At 39.4% G+C, this 19,342-nt stretch overlaps 1 protein-coding gene and 1 non-coding gene across 2 annotated transcripts in view; one reads left to right on the top strand and one right to left on the bottom strand.

The window, feature by feature from the left end:
• The window catches only part of LOC150089217 (transient-receptor-potential-like protein), a 127,662-nt gene that overhangs the window by 18,955 nt on the left and 89,365 nt on the right, over positions 1–19,342 (top strand). The window contains exons 4-6 of the mRNA XM_090389904.1: positions 8,507–8,677; positions 9,966–10,200; positions 12,714–12,866. Coding sequence (XP_090246030.1) covers positions 8,507–8,677; positions 9,966–10,200; positions 12,714–12,866 — 559 coding nt within the window. The remainder of the gene's footprint in view (positions 1–8,506; positions 8,678–9,965; positions 10,201–12,713; positions 12,867–19,342) is intronic.
• Positions 15,443–15,515, bottom strand: TRNAK-UUU (transfer RNA lysine (anticodon UUU)). The gene has a single exon. It is a non-coding gene; the product is annotated as a tRNA-Lys (tRNA).

The raw sequence follows: 19,342 nt of genomic DNA on the forward strand, positions 1-19,342 counted from the left end.
AAAGTCGTGAACATCAAAACCACAATGATCTCCATTAGGAGAGGAATCTTTCAAGGAGATACCCTGAGCCTGCTGTGGTTCTGTCCAGCACTCAACCCGCTATCCACCATGTTCAACAACAGCAACTACGGTATACCCTCAAAGAAAGAAGGAGAAACTTGTATATCATCTCCTATTTGATGTGCATGGATGACATCAAGCTCTACGCGACAACCGAGAAGCAACTTCAGCAGCTACTCCGTATCACCGAAAGAATCAGCAATGAAATCAGGATGGAATTTGGACTAGACAAATGTAAGACCCATGGATTGCATCAGGGAAAATTAGCTGAAACCGCCAGCTGCAGGCAGGTAAAGCGGTCGAAGCCATTGCAGAAGGAGATCTACAAATGCCTGGGATGATTTAGGCTCAGCAGTTAGAATTAACGAGATCAAAGCCTGCCTTACCGAAAAATATCATCAGAGACTCAGAAGCCTACTTAAAGCAAAGCTGAACAGAGGGAACACAGTTAAAACCATAAACACCTATTCAGTCTCAGTGCTAAAATATTCTTTCTGGATCATAGAATGAATTAATAAAAGGCTGGAGGAGATCATGAGAGAGACAAGGACAATGATAACCCAGTGCCGCCAACACCACCCAAAATCGGCCGTGGAGAGACTTACCATACCTAATATGATATTGGTCCTCCATCACGTGCAGCCAAAACAGCTCGTACCCGGCGAGGTATGGACGCTACAAGATTTCTAAATGTGTCTTGTGGTATCTGGTACCAACACGTAACCAGCAGATCCTTTAACTCCTGTAAGTCCGTGGTTGAGACGCCACAGATCGGAGTTGCTGTTCCAACACAAACCACAGATGCTCGATGGGATTGATGTCTGGGGAATTTGGAGGCCAGGGCAATACCTGCAACTGCAAGTCTTCCTAATGTTCTGCGAACCAGTCTCGAACAATCCGGGCGGTGTGGCATGGCGCATTATTCTGCTGAAAGACGGTACCGCCAGAGGGGAAGTCCGTTGCCATGAAAGGGTGTACCTGGTGAGCAATGATGTTTAGGTGTGTGTGAGTGTGTGGGTTGCCTGAGCGGAGCCCGGAGTTTCCCCCATTAGCCGCTTCTTGTTTATAGGACTTCTTTCTAATCGGCAACTTAGCGAGTGGGGGGAAGAGACACGAGGTCTTCGCCCCCCACTCCCCACCCCTGCCACGAGGAGATGTGCCGGGTTCTGCTCTCATCTGGCTGAGTGTCCCTGAAAGATTCAGGGGCACTCAATTTAGGGGGAAGTAAGGAAAAGTGATAGAAAGGGGGCAAATCCAAGAGTAGGACCGCCTAAAAAGAAGAAGTGATGAGAGTTTTAGTAAGAATAAAATATCTCTCACTCATGGTGGTGAGAGAGACGAAAGTTTGTTGTCTTCAGTCATTATCAAGGTTGGTAGTTATTTGTCAAATCCGGTTGTCCTCTCTGCTAATGGTCTCTCTTCTCTTAAAGGCCTTAGTCGCGAAGGTTTTGAATGCTTTGAAATTGTCCTCGCGTTTTGTGAGCTTTGCCTTGTGAATTGATAGTAAGTGTAAAGTGTGTTAGTTGTCTGATAGCACCAGAGTTTCCCCCGTCTCCGCGTTGTATTCTTTGTGAGTGACGCAGAATTCTGTGGAGGCCAGAGATTTAAAAGTGTGTGGCGAGTGGTATGTTGTGTAGCGTTATGTTCTGTTGTTTCTCTGACCATTCAGTCGTTGGGTCCCTATTGGGACCCACCGCTGCCCACACTTTGCCACGAGGAGGCAGGTCAGGCACCCAGTAGATTATTTAAGTACTCTGGCAGGCTCCACCACCTAATTTCCAAGGATTTCAGTGGCAAGGCCTATATAATAAAAAGGGGTGAGGGTATACACTAGAATATGGCTGAAAGATATTTAGGATGGAAAAGGTCCGGGTTCGAATCCCCTCGATGACGCAAGGAACTTTAATGGGTTTTTTTGACTCCGTAGCTGAATTAGTCGGCCTCAGGCGTACATAGCAAGGTTTTCCCCTAGAAACGGCTTTTTTTCGTCTTGCAAAACAGGCAAATCGACTAGAGAATACACGCAATTTACAGACACAAATACGAGTTTATGTAATCAATTACGGATAACCTTAATATAATAATAATAATACAATACAATTTATTTTTTTTTATCAAGAGAATTTGTTTACAATGAATGATAATAATAATAACTTCCTAGGAGAAACAATGGCGAAATGGAGTACCACCATTAAGGTTGAGAACATCACAACCAGGCCAATTCCCATTAGAAGAGGAATCTTTCAAGGAGATGCTCTGAGCCCACTATGGTTCTGTTTAGCACTCAACCCGCTATCCACCATGTTCAACGGCAGCAAGTATGGATATAATCTCAAAGAAGGAAGAAAGAACCTGTACACCTTCACCCACCTGATGTACATGGATGACATCAAGCTCTACGCGGCAACCGAGAAGCAACTCCAGCAACTACTCCGGATCACCGAAGAATTCAGTAAGGGCATCAGGATGGAATTTGGTCTAGACAAATGCAAGACCTACAAAATGCACCAAGGAAAATTAGTTGGCCGAAACTACCAGCTGCTGACTTGCAAAGAGATCGAAGCTATGACAGAAGGAGAGACCTACAAATACCTAGGGATGATGCAGGCTGAGCAGTTAGAACACAAGGAAATCAAGAAGTTCCTGACCGAAAAATATCATCAGAGACTCAGAAGCCTGCTGAAATCAAAATTGAACAGAGGGAACACAGTTAAAGCCATAAATACCTATGCAGCTCCAGTACTAACATACACTTTCGGGGTCATAGATTGGACTAACACCAAGCTAGAAGATATCATGCGAAAGACAAGGACAACGATGACCAAGAGTCACCAACACCACCCGAAGTCAGCAGTGGAGAGACTAACAATACCTCGGAAAGAGGAAGGAAGGGGTCTGATAGATTTGATCAGCGATAGTTAACCTGAAGGATTACTTCGAGAACAACACAGCACCACTCCACCAGGCCATAAGGAAGATAGATAAGTGGTATACCCCACTCAACCTAAGCGAGGAACCCCCTCCCGCCCAGGCAGTACAAGAAACGAAGTTAGAAAGATGGGCAAAGACGACACTCCATGGCAGACACTACAATGACCTCCATCAAGATCACATCGATAACATTGCTTCCAATGCATGCCTCACAAGTGGGGCGCTCTTCCCAGAGACCGAAGGATTCATGCTGGCCATCCAAGACCAGGTAATCAACACCAGAAACTACATCGCAAAGGTTATTGTTGTTATTTGGTTTTTAGGAGCATTAGCAACTTAGCCCATATTGCTCCTGGGATATGCGGTGGTCATTCCCTGACCTTTCCACATCCTCCGTATTTGGGGGTCACGGGCTCGAACCCCGGTCTAATCAAGAAGCGTGTGCTACCACTGCTGCTCCTGCCCACCTGGCTACGGAGGCACCACATCGCAAAGGAGCCCAGAATGTCAGATGACACATGTCGACGATGCCACCTCTCCTCAGAAACGATCCAACACATCACCGCCGGGTGCGAGGTGATCACCCAGACTGAGTACACTCATAGACACGACCAGGTAGCCAAGATAATACATCAGAAGCTAGCGATGAAATACCAGTTGACCAAAGAAAAAGTGTACAATACTACAAATACGAACCCCAGGCAGTAGTAGAGACCAGAACCCATAAGATGTACTGGGACCGCGCCATAATAACGGAGAAGACCATCCCGCACAACAGATCCGACATAACCCTTGTGGATAAGATGGAAAAGGCTACCTACCTGATTGACATAGCGGTGTCCAACACTAGCAATGTCCAGAAAACCCATGAGGAAAATATTAGGAAGTACATGAACCTGAGACACGAGATCAAGGAGATGTGGCATGTGCAAGAAGATCGACCATCCCGATCATTGTGTCAACCACTGGTATGGTACCAAAGATTCTACATAGCAGCCTAGCAGCAATAGGTCTCCCAGAGAACACCTACAAGGAACTCCAGAAAGTCGCAATCCTGAACACCTGTAGGACAGTGAGAGATTTCCTCGACCAACAGTAACACCAGACATTACAACCACCCCTGTGTATTTGGTAGCAGTACCCGTCACGGCGTGGAATCCCCCAATCAGGGAGAAATAATATAAGAGCAACAACAATAATAATAATAAATTTGATTAACGTAGCCGTCAAGCACTGCCAAACTTTCAGAAAACCTACGAGCAAAAGATCAGGAACTACACAGACCTAAGACAGGAGGTCAAAGAGATGTGGCATATGGAACAAATAACGACCATCCTGATCACAGTGTCAGCCATCTGCATGGTGCCAAAGACCCTAAACAAGAGCCTAGCAGCAATAGGCCTGCCAGAAAACACCTGATAGGAACTCCAGGAAGTCGCAGTCCTGAACAACTGTAGCACAGTCAGAGAGTTCCTCGACCAATAATAGTAACTGGGCATTACAACCACCCTGTGCACTTGGTACCAGTATCTGTCACGAACCTCCCATCAAGGGAGTAATACTGCTACTACTAATAATGATGATAAATTATTTATTAGCTATGCAAAAATTATACTTTAAATGCATGGGATAAAATGAATGAAAATGTCCTGCTTTATTTTTATTATTCTTTTTTTTTTTCTTTTTATAAATTGTGCCCTGCTGAATTTCTGATGGCTAAAATTTGCTCAACTTTTAGTGGTATATTCATCGTTCATCTAGGAGAGAGACCAAAGGCCTGCAGCCGAATTGGTCCCTTTCCTCTAATAACTAAACTAATCTGTTTGGTACATACGCTTCCCTAGCCTGGACTGATCATTTCCATCTAAGCTGCACATATATGTTGTCATCTATTACCTGACATAAAGGTGTGGGGAAACACCATAATTGTAAGAATCTTTGCTTGCCAAGTTGTAGTAATTCTAGTAGCAAAAATCTTCTTATTGCACCATGCATCATTCGAAGGGTGCATTTTTACACCTCCTCTGCAGAGCCTTCTTCTTTTCTTTCCTGATTTTCCAAGCCTGATATTTACCTTCATTTAAGAGGTATATCAGGATGCGCGTCGCTCTGGAAATCGGGGCCGGGAACTGTAAGAATAATACTTGTTCCCTGGTCAAGCGTGGTATTCCCATTGTTTTGTGTACACTAAGACAGATGCGCTGAATAATCGGACAAGAATGGATGTTCCACTGTTTCACACACCTTACAGTAAAAACACTCAACATTCATGTGCCCTCGAAATTTGGCTTTGTTCTTCTTCACTGACAGGTGTCCGTGTATTATTCTCCATGCCAGGTCTTTCCGTGACTCATAACCTATATGATGGTGTAGGTTGCCCAACATATGAGTTACGTCCAGTCTCAGCCAACTGCGTGGCATCGGTGCTGGCTGTGTATTCATGTCGGATAACTTCCAGTATATTTCCGAAATCTTAAGTTTGGTTCCCATGTGCAAACCCCCTGCAGATTATTCTTGTAAGTGCTTGATTACCAATTTGTAAAAGGGTGTTATTATTTCTACTGTTGGACCAGTGTGCTCCTCACCTAGTAGTTCAGTAAACCTTCCCATATTGTACTTTACTAAGGCAGCCGCTGCATGGGCTCCCCTAGGGCAGTCCAAATGTGCTTTAACACATATGCCCACCTTAACCACTTTAACTGTGGTACTGCATAACCCCCCTCACACTTCCTGCAGTATAGCCTCTGCTGCGTCACTTCTTGCTGTGTGCTGTTCCAGAAGAACTTAAATAGTATTCGAGTTAGATTTTTCTGCACGCAGTAATTAAATGATGTAATTGACAAAGTATTCATCAGCATCCGTATCAGAATCGTCCAAATGATACACACCCTTCCGGAGAAAGATAGCGTTCCCAGATTCCACTCTGACAGAGCATCCTCCCAAGAATCTAGTAATTGACGGGACGATACTATCGGATATTTCACAAAAGGAACCCCTAGGATGGTTATAGGTGCTGTTGAGAATGTGAGGCCTGCTGGCAATTTTACTGGAGCCTCAGTTCCCCACTGTTGACATTTGGTCTTGCTTTTGTTTAAACATAGTCCACTGGATAAGCTGAAATGACTGAAGGTTTCCAGCACTCTTTGTAGAGAACTGCTATCCGCCAAAGTTAGGATCACGTCATCCGCATGTGCTACATATTTGCAATCAGAGTGTTGGCCAGGGAGATGAACCCCTCTGATGTTTTTAGAAATAGTTAATTGCCTTAATATGGGTTCTAATGCCAACGAGAATAGTGCAGGGCTTAGTGGGCACCCCTGTCTAACTCCCCGTTCCTGTTTTATTTTCTCTGAGCTGTAGCCATTAATCAAAAGAGTGGTTTGTGCCCCTTTGTACAGACTTATAATCGCTGTTCTTAGCAAAGAACCCATTCGGACTGTATGCAGCAGATTTATAAGGTACTCATGGGAAAGCTTATCAAAGGCCTTTGCCAAATCCAGTACAGCCACCACTACACTGTATTGTTTCTGCTTACAGTATCCTTGCAAATCTTTTAGAAATGGCAGATTTGCCATCACACATCTTGTTGGAATTGCATATGTTTGATTTGGACGTATGATGTGCCCTAAATGCTTTTTGAGTCGGGCGTTTAATACTTTGGCATACAACTTTTAATCTGTATTAAGTAGTGACATTGGCCCCCATTCGCCCACTTCTTTCCCCATCTTACCCTGTTTTTTTGAGAAATATAGTTTGAGCTTCTATAAATTCTTCCGGGACAGCCCCTTCCGAGAAGAATTTGGAGATAATGACGGCCAAGACTGGCCCAATTTCCTCCCAGTGCCTCTTATAAAATTCCACTGTTAGCCCATCTGGACCTGGCGCTTTACCTCCTTTCATATCTTTCAATGCTAATGATAGTTCACTCAGGGAGATAGGTTGATCCTGTTCATGTCTATGAACTGCCAAGAACCCTGGTAATTCCCAGCTCTCTAGTAAAGCTGGTCCTTTAAATGCTGTATACATTTCCTTGTAAACATGTGCAAAACACTTAACGATGTCACTAGTGTTCTGATATTGGTGTGGGCCTACCTGCATTTTATGGATTAAACAGCTGTCTCTATGTGATTTGTTGAATTGCTTGAAAAAGAAAGCAGACGACTTATTAGCTTTTCTGTAACATATGCGCATCTGTATAGCTTCGTTTTCTGCCTGCCTCTCTAATAGCGACAGGATTTCTTTTTTGTATTTCCATTTCTCCCACTTCATCCTGACAAGACTTTAGGAGTCTCCGAACTTCATAGAGATGCCTTAGCTCTCTCCTGCTTTCCAGGTACTTTTCCCTTGTTAATTTTTGAAAAGCTGTTTTTATTGCATTTTTGTAGTGCGCCCAGCTCCCTTCTGTCCAGTGATTGGGATTTCTCAAAGCTGTGTTAGTCTTTTAATATCCTGTGGGTCATCTTGCAAGAGCACCAGGTGCCCTTCCCCTGTTCTGCAGTTAGGCTTAATGGAAAGTCCATTATAACTAATTTGTGATCTGTTATTGCGCGGGGTCCCGAAATGTTGATATGTCTTACCCGATTTATTTTGTCTGCTATCTTGCTATAACTCCACAATATGAGCGATGCCTGATGGTGTGTAGTAATTTGAATTACGTCGTATTTTAGGGCAAAAGCCTCACGTTGCGTAGTGAGTTAACATGCTTAAAAGTTAGTGCAAATGCATCAGATCTGCTGGCAGCTACTACTACATAATGATGCCAATCTTATAACTATTTAATAGTTAGCTGCGAGCAGATCTGATGCATTTGCACTAACTTGTAAGCATGTTAACTCACTACGCAACGTGAGGCTTTTGCCCTAAAATGCGACGTAATTAAAATTAATACCCACCATCAGGCATCTCTTATATTGTGGAGTTATACTTCGCAACTGCCTTGCCATCATTGCAACACCAGGGTGCCTATCCACCCACCGAAGAGAAGCCGTCTGGGGCCTCCTGATGGCCACAGAGTTTCCGAGAATAGGGAACAACAATCTTCTCTACTGGGGAAGCGTTGCCTATTCGAGGAATTTATGAGTGGTATGAGTTGAAAGAGTAACTGACCCTTTTTTCCTTCGACGGCATTTCTTCTTCTCCTATTATCGCTTTCCTAAGTCTAATAGGGATAGTATGAGGATAACAGAGATCTTTATCCCGTACCATATTTCAAACGGTGCCGTCTGGGTGGTGGCATCCGCTGAGAATAAGTAAAAATAGTCTTCTCCTATGGTGAAGAGTTACTTATTCGAGGTAGTGCAATATCATTGCAATTCGTGAAAGTATTCAACAATATGAGATATACTTTTTGATGCCAATCTTATAACTATTTAGTAGTTAGCTGCGATCAGATCTGATAAATTTGCACTAACTTATAAGCATGTTAACTCACTACGCAACTTGAGGCTTTTGCCCTAAAATGTGACGTAAACTCATTTAATTAAATTCATAGTTTTATCGATTTTTCGTCCTACAGAAATTAAGAGCTCGCTGTCAGAACTTTGCCATGGAACTTCTCGGACATGCTCGTAGTTCGTATGAACTAGAAATAATTTTGAATTACGATCCACTTCGGCCACCCTATGAGCCTGGAGAACATATGCCTTTGACTAGACTGGAACTGGCTGTCAAATATAAACAGAAAAAAGTAAGTTCACTAAATATACAGTGGTACAAATTCTCATATAAAGTAAAAAAATGTTAGTTAATTAATTTACTAATTCAGTTATCTGAAATTGAAATTTGAAATTTACTCAAGGTATTATTTGTTTTTGCGCCAAGGCTATGTGGTGTTAGTGTATCGTATCTGTAGACTGCGAATTTTCTATGGTCGGTTGCCGGTTTATCCGAAAAATACAAGTTTTCACGGAATTGGGGGGGCTAAGAGACGGTGTAATCCGAGACCACGGTGTGGCCGAATTAGGCCATCATTAGATGGGTTTCTCTGTAAAAATCTATAACAATATACTTTTTGATAGGGTGAACCCAGTAACAATGTTTCAGTTCTGGGAAATAATTCTGTGCATCTTCTGCCCGCCCACAGTGATCTGCGAATACACTTACGTTAAGAACTGTAATTATCATTTATCTGTAGCAATGATCAAAAGTTTGTTATAATCAATTTTAATTGGTGAGATAAGTAATTTTAGCGTTATCGACTGTGCATTGATTATTCGAGAAATTTCGTTAAGGTGCCTTAAGAAGACGACAAAGAAATATGATTCAGCTAAAATTATATTCTGAAAGGTTTCCTGGCATTACCGAGTAACAGCGACCGTTTAAGGGGTATTAGCATATACGTATAAAGCGCCTGTTGTCTTCATCACTCCGTCCGTCTGTCCGTACGTAATAACTGAACTCCTTGGTTGTATTTTTGGGAAATTTTGTATTTGGTTCTTTTAGAAAGATTTGTCGAACCATACGTAATTTCATTAAAATCGGACTAATAGAAATCCGTAAATTATTACTTCTCTTGCCGTCAGTCCGCACTCGCGTCTGAGTGAATGGATTTTCATTCACTTAGCACTTACCTGAATAAAGTAAGTGCCTTATTCAGGAGTCAAAATGGAAAATCTTACGAAACGGAATGCTCGTTCATAAACTATTTTATGTTTTAATAATCAAAGGGTAAATGACATCACTAATGCGTATGATAAATCAGAACGGCGTACCAGTGTTCTCTGAGCATTCAGAGCCCGACCTTATTCGTTAACTTTGAAAATACTCTTTTTTTTTTTTTTTTTTTTTCCCCATGTCGAAAAATAGGAAAAATACCAACGAGATTAGACCGTTGGTAATTACGTCGTCAAATAGTAATAATTTTATTTTATTTATTTTATAAAATTATAAAAATAATTTTATTTGAGATATAAAATTATTTTATATCTCAAATGTTTACTCTCTCTTAGTTGACATCTTAAAATCCTTTGTTCCAGTTTGTTGCTCATCCAAATGTCCAACAACTTATGTGCACCCTCTGGTATGATGGACTTCCTGGATTCAGGCGAAAGTCAGTCTTCAAGCAGGTGTGGGACATCGTGAAGATCGGTGTACTGTTTCCTTTCTACTCCTGGGTGTACATGCTCTTTCCCAATAGCAGTATAGCTAAACTAATGAAGAAACCATTTGTTAAGTTTATTATGCACTCATTTTCTTACCTCTTCTTTCTCTGTAAGTATATCAACTTTCCTTCTTTGTACGATAAACAGTTTTTATTAACAAACTGTTTTTTATAGCACGTATATTTGTTATAACTCCGTATATTTATGCCTAACTGTTCCACAAGGTAGACATACTAATTCTGTAATTTAAAATAAATATATCATTAAACGTTAGTACTGTTTAGTACTAAAGTAAAGTGTAAAGTGTTCATTGTCTAACGGCCCCAGAGGCTTCCCCCATCTCCGTGTTGTGTACAGTACTCTGTTTGTGAAACACAGAACACTGTGAAGACCAGAGATTTTAAAAAGTGTAAGACACTACAACATAAACATGTGTTTATGTTGTAGTGTCTTACATAAACATGTAAGACATTACAACACAACATAAACATGTATGTTTATGTTGTGTTGTTCCTCTGACCTTTTAGCCGTTGGGGCCCTAGTGGGACTCTCCGTTGCCCACACTTAGCCCCGAGGAGGCAGGTCAGGCATAGAGGGATCGCATTAGAAGTAAGTACTCTGGCAGGCCCTGCCACCTAATTTCCTAAGTTTCAGTGGCAAGGGCCTAAAAAAAAAAAAAATAATAATAATAAAAAATAAATAAAAAATAAATAAAAAATAAAAATAAAAAAGATAAAAAATAAATAAAAAATAGTAATAATAATAGTAATAATAATAAAAAAATAAATAAATAAAGTAAAAAAATAAAAGAAAAAATAAATAAAAAATAAAAATAAGTAATAATAATAATAATAATAATAATAAAAATAATAAATAAATAAAGTAAAAAAAATAAAAATAAAATAATAATAATAATTTAAAAAATAAATAAAATAAAAATAAAGCTTTAGTAGTTTAGTACTGTTAGTACAATTTCTTTGTACACATAAAGCAATAAAGTAAGCATTTTCCACTTTACGGCAACGCCGCATAAACCGGGGTACAGAAACGCACTTGCTCTAGGCATGCATGGGCATAATGTTTTGTGGAAGGCGCCACCAGTGGTTCCCCACATCTGCGCCACGGTACTTTATGAAGGAAAAAGTTCTCTCGTGGAAAAAGTTCGAGATAAATCCGTTCAATAATACGAGCAACTTTTATGGGCTTTTTGATTGGTTGGCTGAGTTAATCGATCTCATTCACTCACCTTTTCAAAATCTCATAATTTCTCACTTTATCGGCCAACCTTATCTTTTCCATACGCACATCTCAAAGCTTTCCAACTTATAATATCTTCCATTCTTAATATCTATATCTCTGTACTCCATAAATTACCACACTCAACAAACATCTTATCAGTCTTTTCCGGTTGGTTATCGGTTGGTTAATTGGATTTTTTTTTTTTTTTTTTGCAACGAACGTTCTTTTCACAAACAGTACAAAAAACAACACTGCCATCCTTAGTGAAACGTTTTCTGTGATTTGCAATCCACGATTCCATAAGTTTAACAGCATATTTAATTTTCGGCATTTTTAACGAAATCTCTACCAGCCTATTCTGTAAATCTTTCTGTAGTAAAACTGAACCGCTGTGTTACACTTCCAAAGAATGTACTTTCACCAACGTATTTAATGTAACGATAATTAGAACAAAACGCCGTTGGCACGTTTTCTTACACTAAATGAAATTTCGCTCGCTGATGTATGTTATTGTAATATTTTCAGTGATTAAAATCACGGTTCCGAGTTTAATGCCCGAAAAAAATGATCAAATTAACTAAATATGCAGTGTTGCTAGTAGCATTCCTGTTATCTGCACTAACGATAAAAAAAAAAAAAAAAAAATGCAAATGAATATAATTCAATATCAGTTTTGTATTAATGATATGTTATATATATATTTTGGTAGCGCATCGGCTTCTGTGGCCATAATACACCTTCCAAGGTTTTTGCAGTTGATCCAAGCCCGGATTCGAACCCGCGACATTTGGGTTGCCAGGCAGGCACTTTACCCACCTGGCTAGCCCGGTCGGCGATATGTTATATAGGCACTAAGCTATCGTATCTGGGCATCAGTCAGGGGTGTGGGCTGAAGGGAGTCGCGCAAGCCCCCTTGTTTAATTTTTGGGGATTATCCGAATCCTTTTCGAAATAAATTAATTTGATAAAATTTAAGACTGAGGACGACCCCTAGTTGGAATTCTCGAACGAGTCCCTTATTGCAATTGGCAGAACACTCCTAGCATCAGTTCAAGTATAGGTGATTTCCTTCTTTCCATTATTGTCGTAATTTCCTGCTCTAAATGTCCCAGTTTAAATATATACAAAAAACCCTGGGATGAAAGATTATGACGGAATTTTAAGCTGTATCTGAAATTTGTTTACCCATATATGATTTAGCGCTATCCTTCTTGAATGTTGAAAGATGTACCAAACACTTCTTTTCAGGGAGATGCTTGATACATCTTCTAGCAGTCTTCTTTCAGGGAGAAGCTTGCTTTCCGAAAACCTTACGTGAATCATAATACTAAATTAGAGATTACCGAAAATATGAAAAGAATATGTTCTATTTTCCATTCTTAGTTCTCCTTATTCTGGCATCTCAACGGATTGAAACACTTTTGGTTCAGCTGTTAGGAACGGATCAAATGAAGGTAGCTCTCATGGAGTCGCTTCAGAAACAACGAGGAGGGCCACCTACCCTCATTGAAAGTGCTATTCTCCTCTATGTGTTTGGTAAGTACAGATTCTACAGAATTATTGCAAACATTTATATTAAGTGCCATTATATGCGGAACCAATATGCAATGTTTAATTTAAAACATTTTTATTTACAAAAAAAAAAAAAAAATCTAAATTCTGTATTTAGATTTCTAGAATTTTTTTTCATTATTTTTGAGCATTACTTTATATATATATATATATATATATATATTATTAATTAAAGCGGCCCAGCCAACCAATGGCAACCCTGCTGTCAGTTACACATAATTTAGCAACACTCTTATATACTCCCTTTTCTGTTTCCCCAAGTACAGGGAGGGAAAAACTGCCATGACCAAAAAAGATTGATACGTATGAACAAACTGAGAATAATCAAATTACATAATAAATAAAAATACATATAATTAAATTTCAGACAAAGTCCAAACTTCATTGGAAAGAGCTATATCTGTTCTCAGTCTGTTGGAAAGTCAGCAGTGCAAGGAGTTGCCGAGAATAGAAATGCCAACACAAGGAGCTGGAGTTGCAGTGGATACAGCAAACTCATGCCTCCACCAAAGCAAAGCCTTTAAGAACGATTTCACAGAACTTTAGGTAATTCGGCACTACACTATACCGCATTACAAATCCAAGGCTTCCAGATGCAGAAGAATCTTCCGCCTAAGAAATATTGCAGTTGCAAAGCCATGAAGTTCTCCTGTTTATCAACTAGAATTGTCTCGCAGCCTTCTGCCATAAGATTGAGATTACTAACCCAAGGTACCAATTCAATTCGGAGATCTTGCCCTTTCCTTCCTGGGATCTGCCAAGATGTCCACCTCTATATTCAGAAAAGAACAGGGACTGCCACGCCTGAAGAAGTAAGCCAACGCAGAATACAGCAAATGCAGATCAATAGGCAATTTTCCAGTCACAAAGTGCAAAGCTGGAGTCGACATAATTCTGCATACCTCCGTGGCTGAGTTAGTTGGTCTTAGGCGTAGATAGCAAGGTTTTTCTCCCAGAAACTGGGGTTTTTCGTCCAGCAAAACAGACAAATCGACCATAGAACACACGCAATTAACGGACATAAGATACAGATGTTGTTGTTATTTGGTTTTTTAGGAGCATTAGCAACTAAGGCCATATTGCTCTGTGGATATGCGGTGGTCATTCTCTGACCTTTCTGCATCCTCCGTATTTGGTGGTGATGGGCTCGAACCCCGGTCTAATCAAGAAGCGTGTGCTACGCACTGCTGCTCCTTCCCACCTGGCTATGGAGGCGCCTTAAGACACAGAGCACGGCAGATGAATTTAATTATTCGGGTGGCCTAAATATAATAGTATAGTTCTGCATGCGATGCACATTATAAGGAATATTACTCTTTGAATGGAACTGAGCTTTCTAGTAAATACTTTTCCACTTACACGCTCAAACCAAATTGGTGCACCATACGTTACCATGGGGACAAATACACATTCATATAGCAAGTTCAGCGCCTCACCTTTTATTCCGAGCTAACCAAAGTGATTCGAGTAATCATCCCAATAAATTTCCTCACCTTTTCTGATATATATGTAGCATGTGAGTTGAAAGTCAAAGATCGGTCAAACATAATGCCTAGATATTTTAATTGCCTTGGCGATTTTAGGCTCAACCCATCCATTCTCACAACTGGGAGTCTTCTACTCGAAAAATGACCCTTGGAGATCATTGTCCTTGTTTTGGTTCCTGATACAGTCAGTTACATAAAATGTATAAAATGTAAATGTATTGGAAGATGGTTGAACTCCAGCATGTGATGCTTACCCATGTATTTTTGCGACAGCAACTTCTGGTTACTTAGTGATTGGTAGATGTACTATTGCGAATAATTAACGGCTTTTATGGCTCATTTGTTTTGTAATGCGTTTCATCTTTTTTTTATGTTAGGATGTGTTTTTTATAGGTTATTAATTATCGCTCATTTCTTATATAATACGTTTCATTTGCTATTTGCCGCTCTTTTCGCTTGTGATGTTTTGTTTTGCGAAGGCAAACCGTTGCAGCGGTCATTTGTGATTTTATTTAGATAAAGGGAAAGATGCGCAATGTTTTCAGTCCTGTTCAAAACGTTAAGTTAGTTGTATGACTTCGAGAGGTATTCAAGCGAAAAAAAAAAAAATAATAATAAAAAAAAAATATATATATATAATCCTATGTTTTTAAGCAAAAAAAAAAACACTAATCGTGTTTTTTTTTCTTTTGCTTAAATCACTCCCGAAAGTCGTATAAAGTAATCTGTTTTTTATTTTATGTTTATTTTTATTTTTACTACGGTGTACATGTTTACAAGTTAGTGCAAACCCGTCAGATCTGCTCGCAGCTACTAAATAGATATAGCATTAGCATTAGTAGAGGCATTTGTTGCAAGAAAGCAAGCTTATGCAGCATCAGCCAAAAAAAATAAAAAAAAAATAAATAAATAAAAAATAACCACTTCCTCTTCATCCCTCTGTTCGTTCGAAATACCTGTCCAGCTGAGCCTTAAACTTATTTAGGCTATCAACTTCCACGACAAGAGATGGAAGGCTGTTCCACCAACCAACCGCCCGCTAAAAAAAGTCTTCGCCCGAACAGGGACTTGAACCCTGGACCCTTAGGTTAAAAGCCTAATGCTCTACCGACTGAGCTATTCGGGCTCTCTAATATGAGATTGGCTTCATTATATTTATCTCATATTGTGAATACCTTCTCGTTGTGAAGGTATTCACAATATGAGATATACATAATGATGCCAATCTTATAACTATTTAGTAGTTAGCTGTTAGCAGATCTGATGCATTTGCACTAAGTTGTAAGCATGCTAACTCAGTTATGTAACTTGAGGGTTTTGCTCTAAATGCGACGTAATTGAAATTACTACGGTGTACTTAAGAATAACTCGATTAACAAGGCAAAAAGTAAGAAGCACAATACTGCTGAAGTCGTTCACAAAACGGCACTTACTACAATAGAAAATTGCGGTGATTATCAGTCAATTATCGAGAAGCAGTGGGCAGAGCTATACCCATGGGTAAGCCTCACATTTTGGATTTTAATCTGGAAGATTAAGTATTTTGTTGTGTGATTATTATCTCTCTATACATTAAAAAAGTTTTCCTCCTAGTGATATTTATTTCAGCAAATGGGAGAAGAGAGCAAGGAAATTGCGTCACTTATTCGAGCCATAACTGCCCCCATAACGTTCATCAACCTCATGCATGCAGTTCGCTGGCTAATACATGACTATAACCGGCATCATTTAATGTTCCATTGTAATATTAGCTGATGAAGGTACTTGATATAGTTTGTATATATGTAAATAGTTTAGTATTTTGTAAATATTTTAGTCCTGCTCTTTTGGATGCAACAATATTGCTCATGCGTTACTGGGTCATTTCCTGATTAGATATCAATCAGTGCGTTTCGACAGGTGTGTCTGTAAACCGTGACGTTTGATTTGCTAATTATACGTACTAACGTAGTAATTAACAAAATGCCGCGACCTAGATTGGCAATCACCGATTGCCAATCTAGGTCGCGGCATAGGAATATAGAGAGAAACATGAGGAAAGATTACGAACTAATCATAGAATAAGTTCAATGACAACGGAGAAATCAACGCTACAGGGAGCGGGTAGCTAATATTGACGAAAAACAGGTCTAAACTCAGCGAATCGTTAAACGGCTCGGGTGTAACATAAAATCTTCACAAGATCCTCACAATGAAGAAATCACTGCAGTATCATATTGCAATTTAGGTGATATGGTGGATAATTGTCAACATTGCGGCAGATTATCTTTTCATGGCGAACTCGGAAGAGCCGCACATTTGTGTTGTCACGGAGGGAAGGTATATTTGCCAACTGCAGATACCTGTCTAGACGCTTTAAAGACTTTGTTGTTTGACAATTGTAAAAAGGGAGACACATTCGAGACTACAACAATCTTTACGCCTTCGCGTCTTTTAATGCCGAAAACACGGACTTTCAAAGTGGTGGTGGCTCTTCTACGATGCGAATACGAGGAGCTGCCATGGTAAAGGAACGACGAGTTTAATGTCCGTTAGAGATGTGCCACAATTCGGCCAAATCTACATTTATGATGATGGAACAAGTTAAAATAGTGAAAAGGACTAATGAAAACTCGAACGTTTTCTCGTTCAATTCTACATCAGCGGGGGTTGGCGAGATAAGCCAGCAGGGGGCTGAGCCCCCTAATTGTTATTATTATAATTAAACATGACACCAATTAAATGTGAATTAGAATTTCCATCTTATTCACATCGTTCAAGTTTTCATTCTTTCTTCATTTGGTCTGATGACAGGATTCAACACGGAATCTAGAAATGTCGACATTTGATAAGAATATTTTACTTTACCTTAGCTTACTAGTTGTAAACAGCTATCTTTTACAATTTACCATTAGCAAGCTTTATAAAAATTCATTGGTTTAACTGGTCACATTAATTCTTTATTGGGAAATGAGATAATATCTAATATCTCTCGGCACTTTATTATTATTTTACTATAGGCTATGGTGAAAGTTTCATAAGAATTATTATTTTTTTTGTTAAAAACTTATATTTATTTTTTGAACCAATTCAAAATATTTCGTTTAAGGTTAGTGAACTATTCAGCGAAATACAAAGGCATAGTATGCACTGTTGTGTTTAGGTCCTTAATGAACAAAACTGTAATAAAATTTTGGAAAATATTGAAACACATAACTAGCATTTTTTTTTTTTTTTTTTTTATTTGTTGCACTCACTAAAATAAAGTTGCATTCTTCTTCAAGGTGACTTTTTTTAATGTTGATAAGTACTTTGTAAACTTAGCGTCATCCTTGTAGATGTAACAGTTGATTGTCCATATCATACAAGTGGGAGAAAGAACCGAATGAGTAAATGTCGTGTTCCATTGATGTTATTATTGCGTGACCATCACTGTCCACGCGTCCTATTATTCTCTTCATCGATTAGAAAGAACTGTAAAGTTACAGTTCGATTACTAGATGTAGTGATTACTGTCAGTAATGCACTTGTATTTACGTGCACAATTCAGTGACGTTACACTATGTTTTTTTTTATGCAATTTGATCATTTTTGTTATTAGCTTGTATAAAGGGTTAAACGGCAATATGGTATTCAGGAATAAAGCTAAGGAATATGTCATAAGCCGTTCATTTTAACGGTATTCTATATGAGCTTTCATACTTTGTATCCTGCCTTCACATGCAACCAAAATTAGAGAAACATTCCAAAATGAAGCAAATGTTCAAATGCGTGAAAAATAGCGACTTCTCCAGTATATGATCTTTAATGAGAATTATTATTATTATTATTTTTTTTTTATATGAACCCCAAACACGAGAGGAATTAGCACCTATAGTACTTAGTACCGTGCTTGGGTTGGAGGTTGAGAAGATGAAAGAAGATATTTGTTGACATTGGACTTGAACTTCTGTAGATTGTAATTTTCAGGAAATACGTATGAAGGAAGGTTGTTCCAGAAAACGGCAGTTGAATGAATAAATGAGGAAGATGAAAAGTTGGTTCTGTGGGTTTGAAGTTGGACAGTAAATGGATGTTGGCTGGTGGCGGCACGTGTTCTACGTGTTCGGACTGTTTTGAAAGAGAGAGCAGGAATTATAGAAGCCAATTCAGAAGAACAGTGCCCATGGAAATATCTGTAAAAGAGGCAAGCAGCAGAAACAGTGCGTCTATGAGAGAGCGAGTGGAGAGACTCTGTTAGAGATGAATCATTAATTAACCTAACTGCCCTCTTCTCAATGGAATCAAGAAGCCTGAGAGAGGTTTTGGGGGCACCACCCCAGATGTGGGAACAATATTCCATGGCTGGGCGGATTTGCGATTTATAGAGAGTGAGCAGCTGTTTGGAAGAAAAGTAACGCCGAGAGTGAAAGAGAAAACCAAGTTTTTTAGATGCAGAAGAAGCAATATTTGTAATGTGCTTGTGCCAAGAGAGATTAGAAGTCAGGGTAATCCCCAAAGGAGATATATCATTTTGCATAGAAATCGGAGTGTCACTAAAGATAAGCATAGGAGCAGAAGAATCCTTTTTGCGAGATATAAGACAAGACTGAGTTTTAGAAGGGTTGAATTCAACTAAGTTGTCTTTGCCCCACTGGAGAATTACCTGAAGATCGGCATTTAAGGAATTGGCAGCAGATTTTCGGGAACTTGAAGCTGATTGAGCAGGACAAGGTTTCTCAAAATGGAAAGTTGAATGCAATGTGCTATCATCGGCAAAACTATGGATAGGATTTCCAGTCAATGGAAGAAGGTCATTGATATACAAGAGGAAAAGAGTGGGGGAAAGAACTGAACCTTGGGGGACACCGGCATTAGTGGAGAAGTTAGAAGATAGAGAGCCATCTACCATCACCCTCAGTGAGCGATCAGAGAGAAAACTGGATAACCAATTACTAAAAACAGTTGGCAAACCATAAGATGGAAGCTTGTTTA

Source organism: Mastigoproctus giganteus, chromosome 2 (genome assembly GCF_048544385.1).
Source record: "Mastigoproctus giganteus isolate SK-2022 chromosome 2, ASM4854438v1, whole genome shotgun sequence".
NCBI lineage: Eukaryota > Metazoa > Arthropoda > Arachnida > Uropygi > Thelyphonidae > Mastigoproctus > Mastigoproctus giganteus.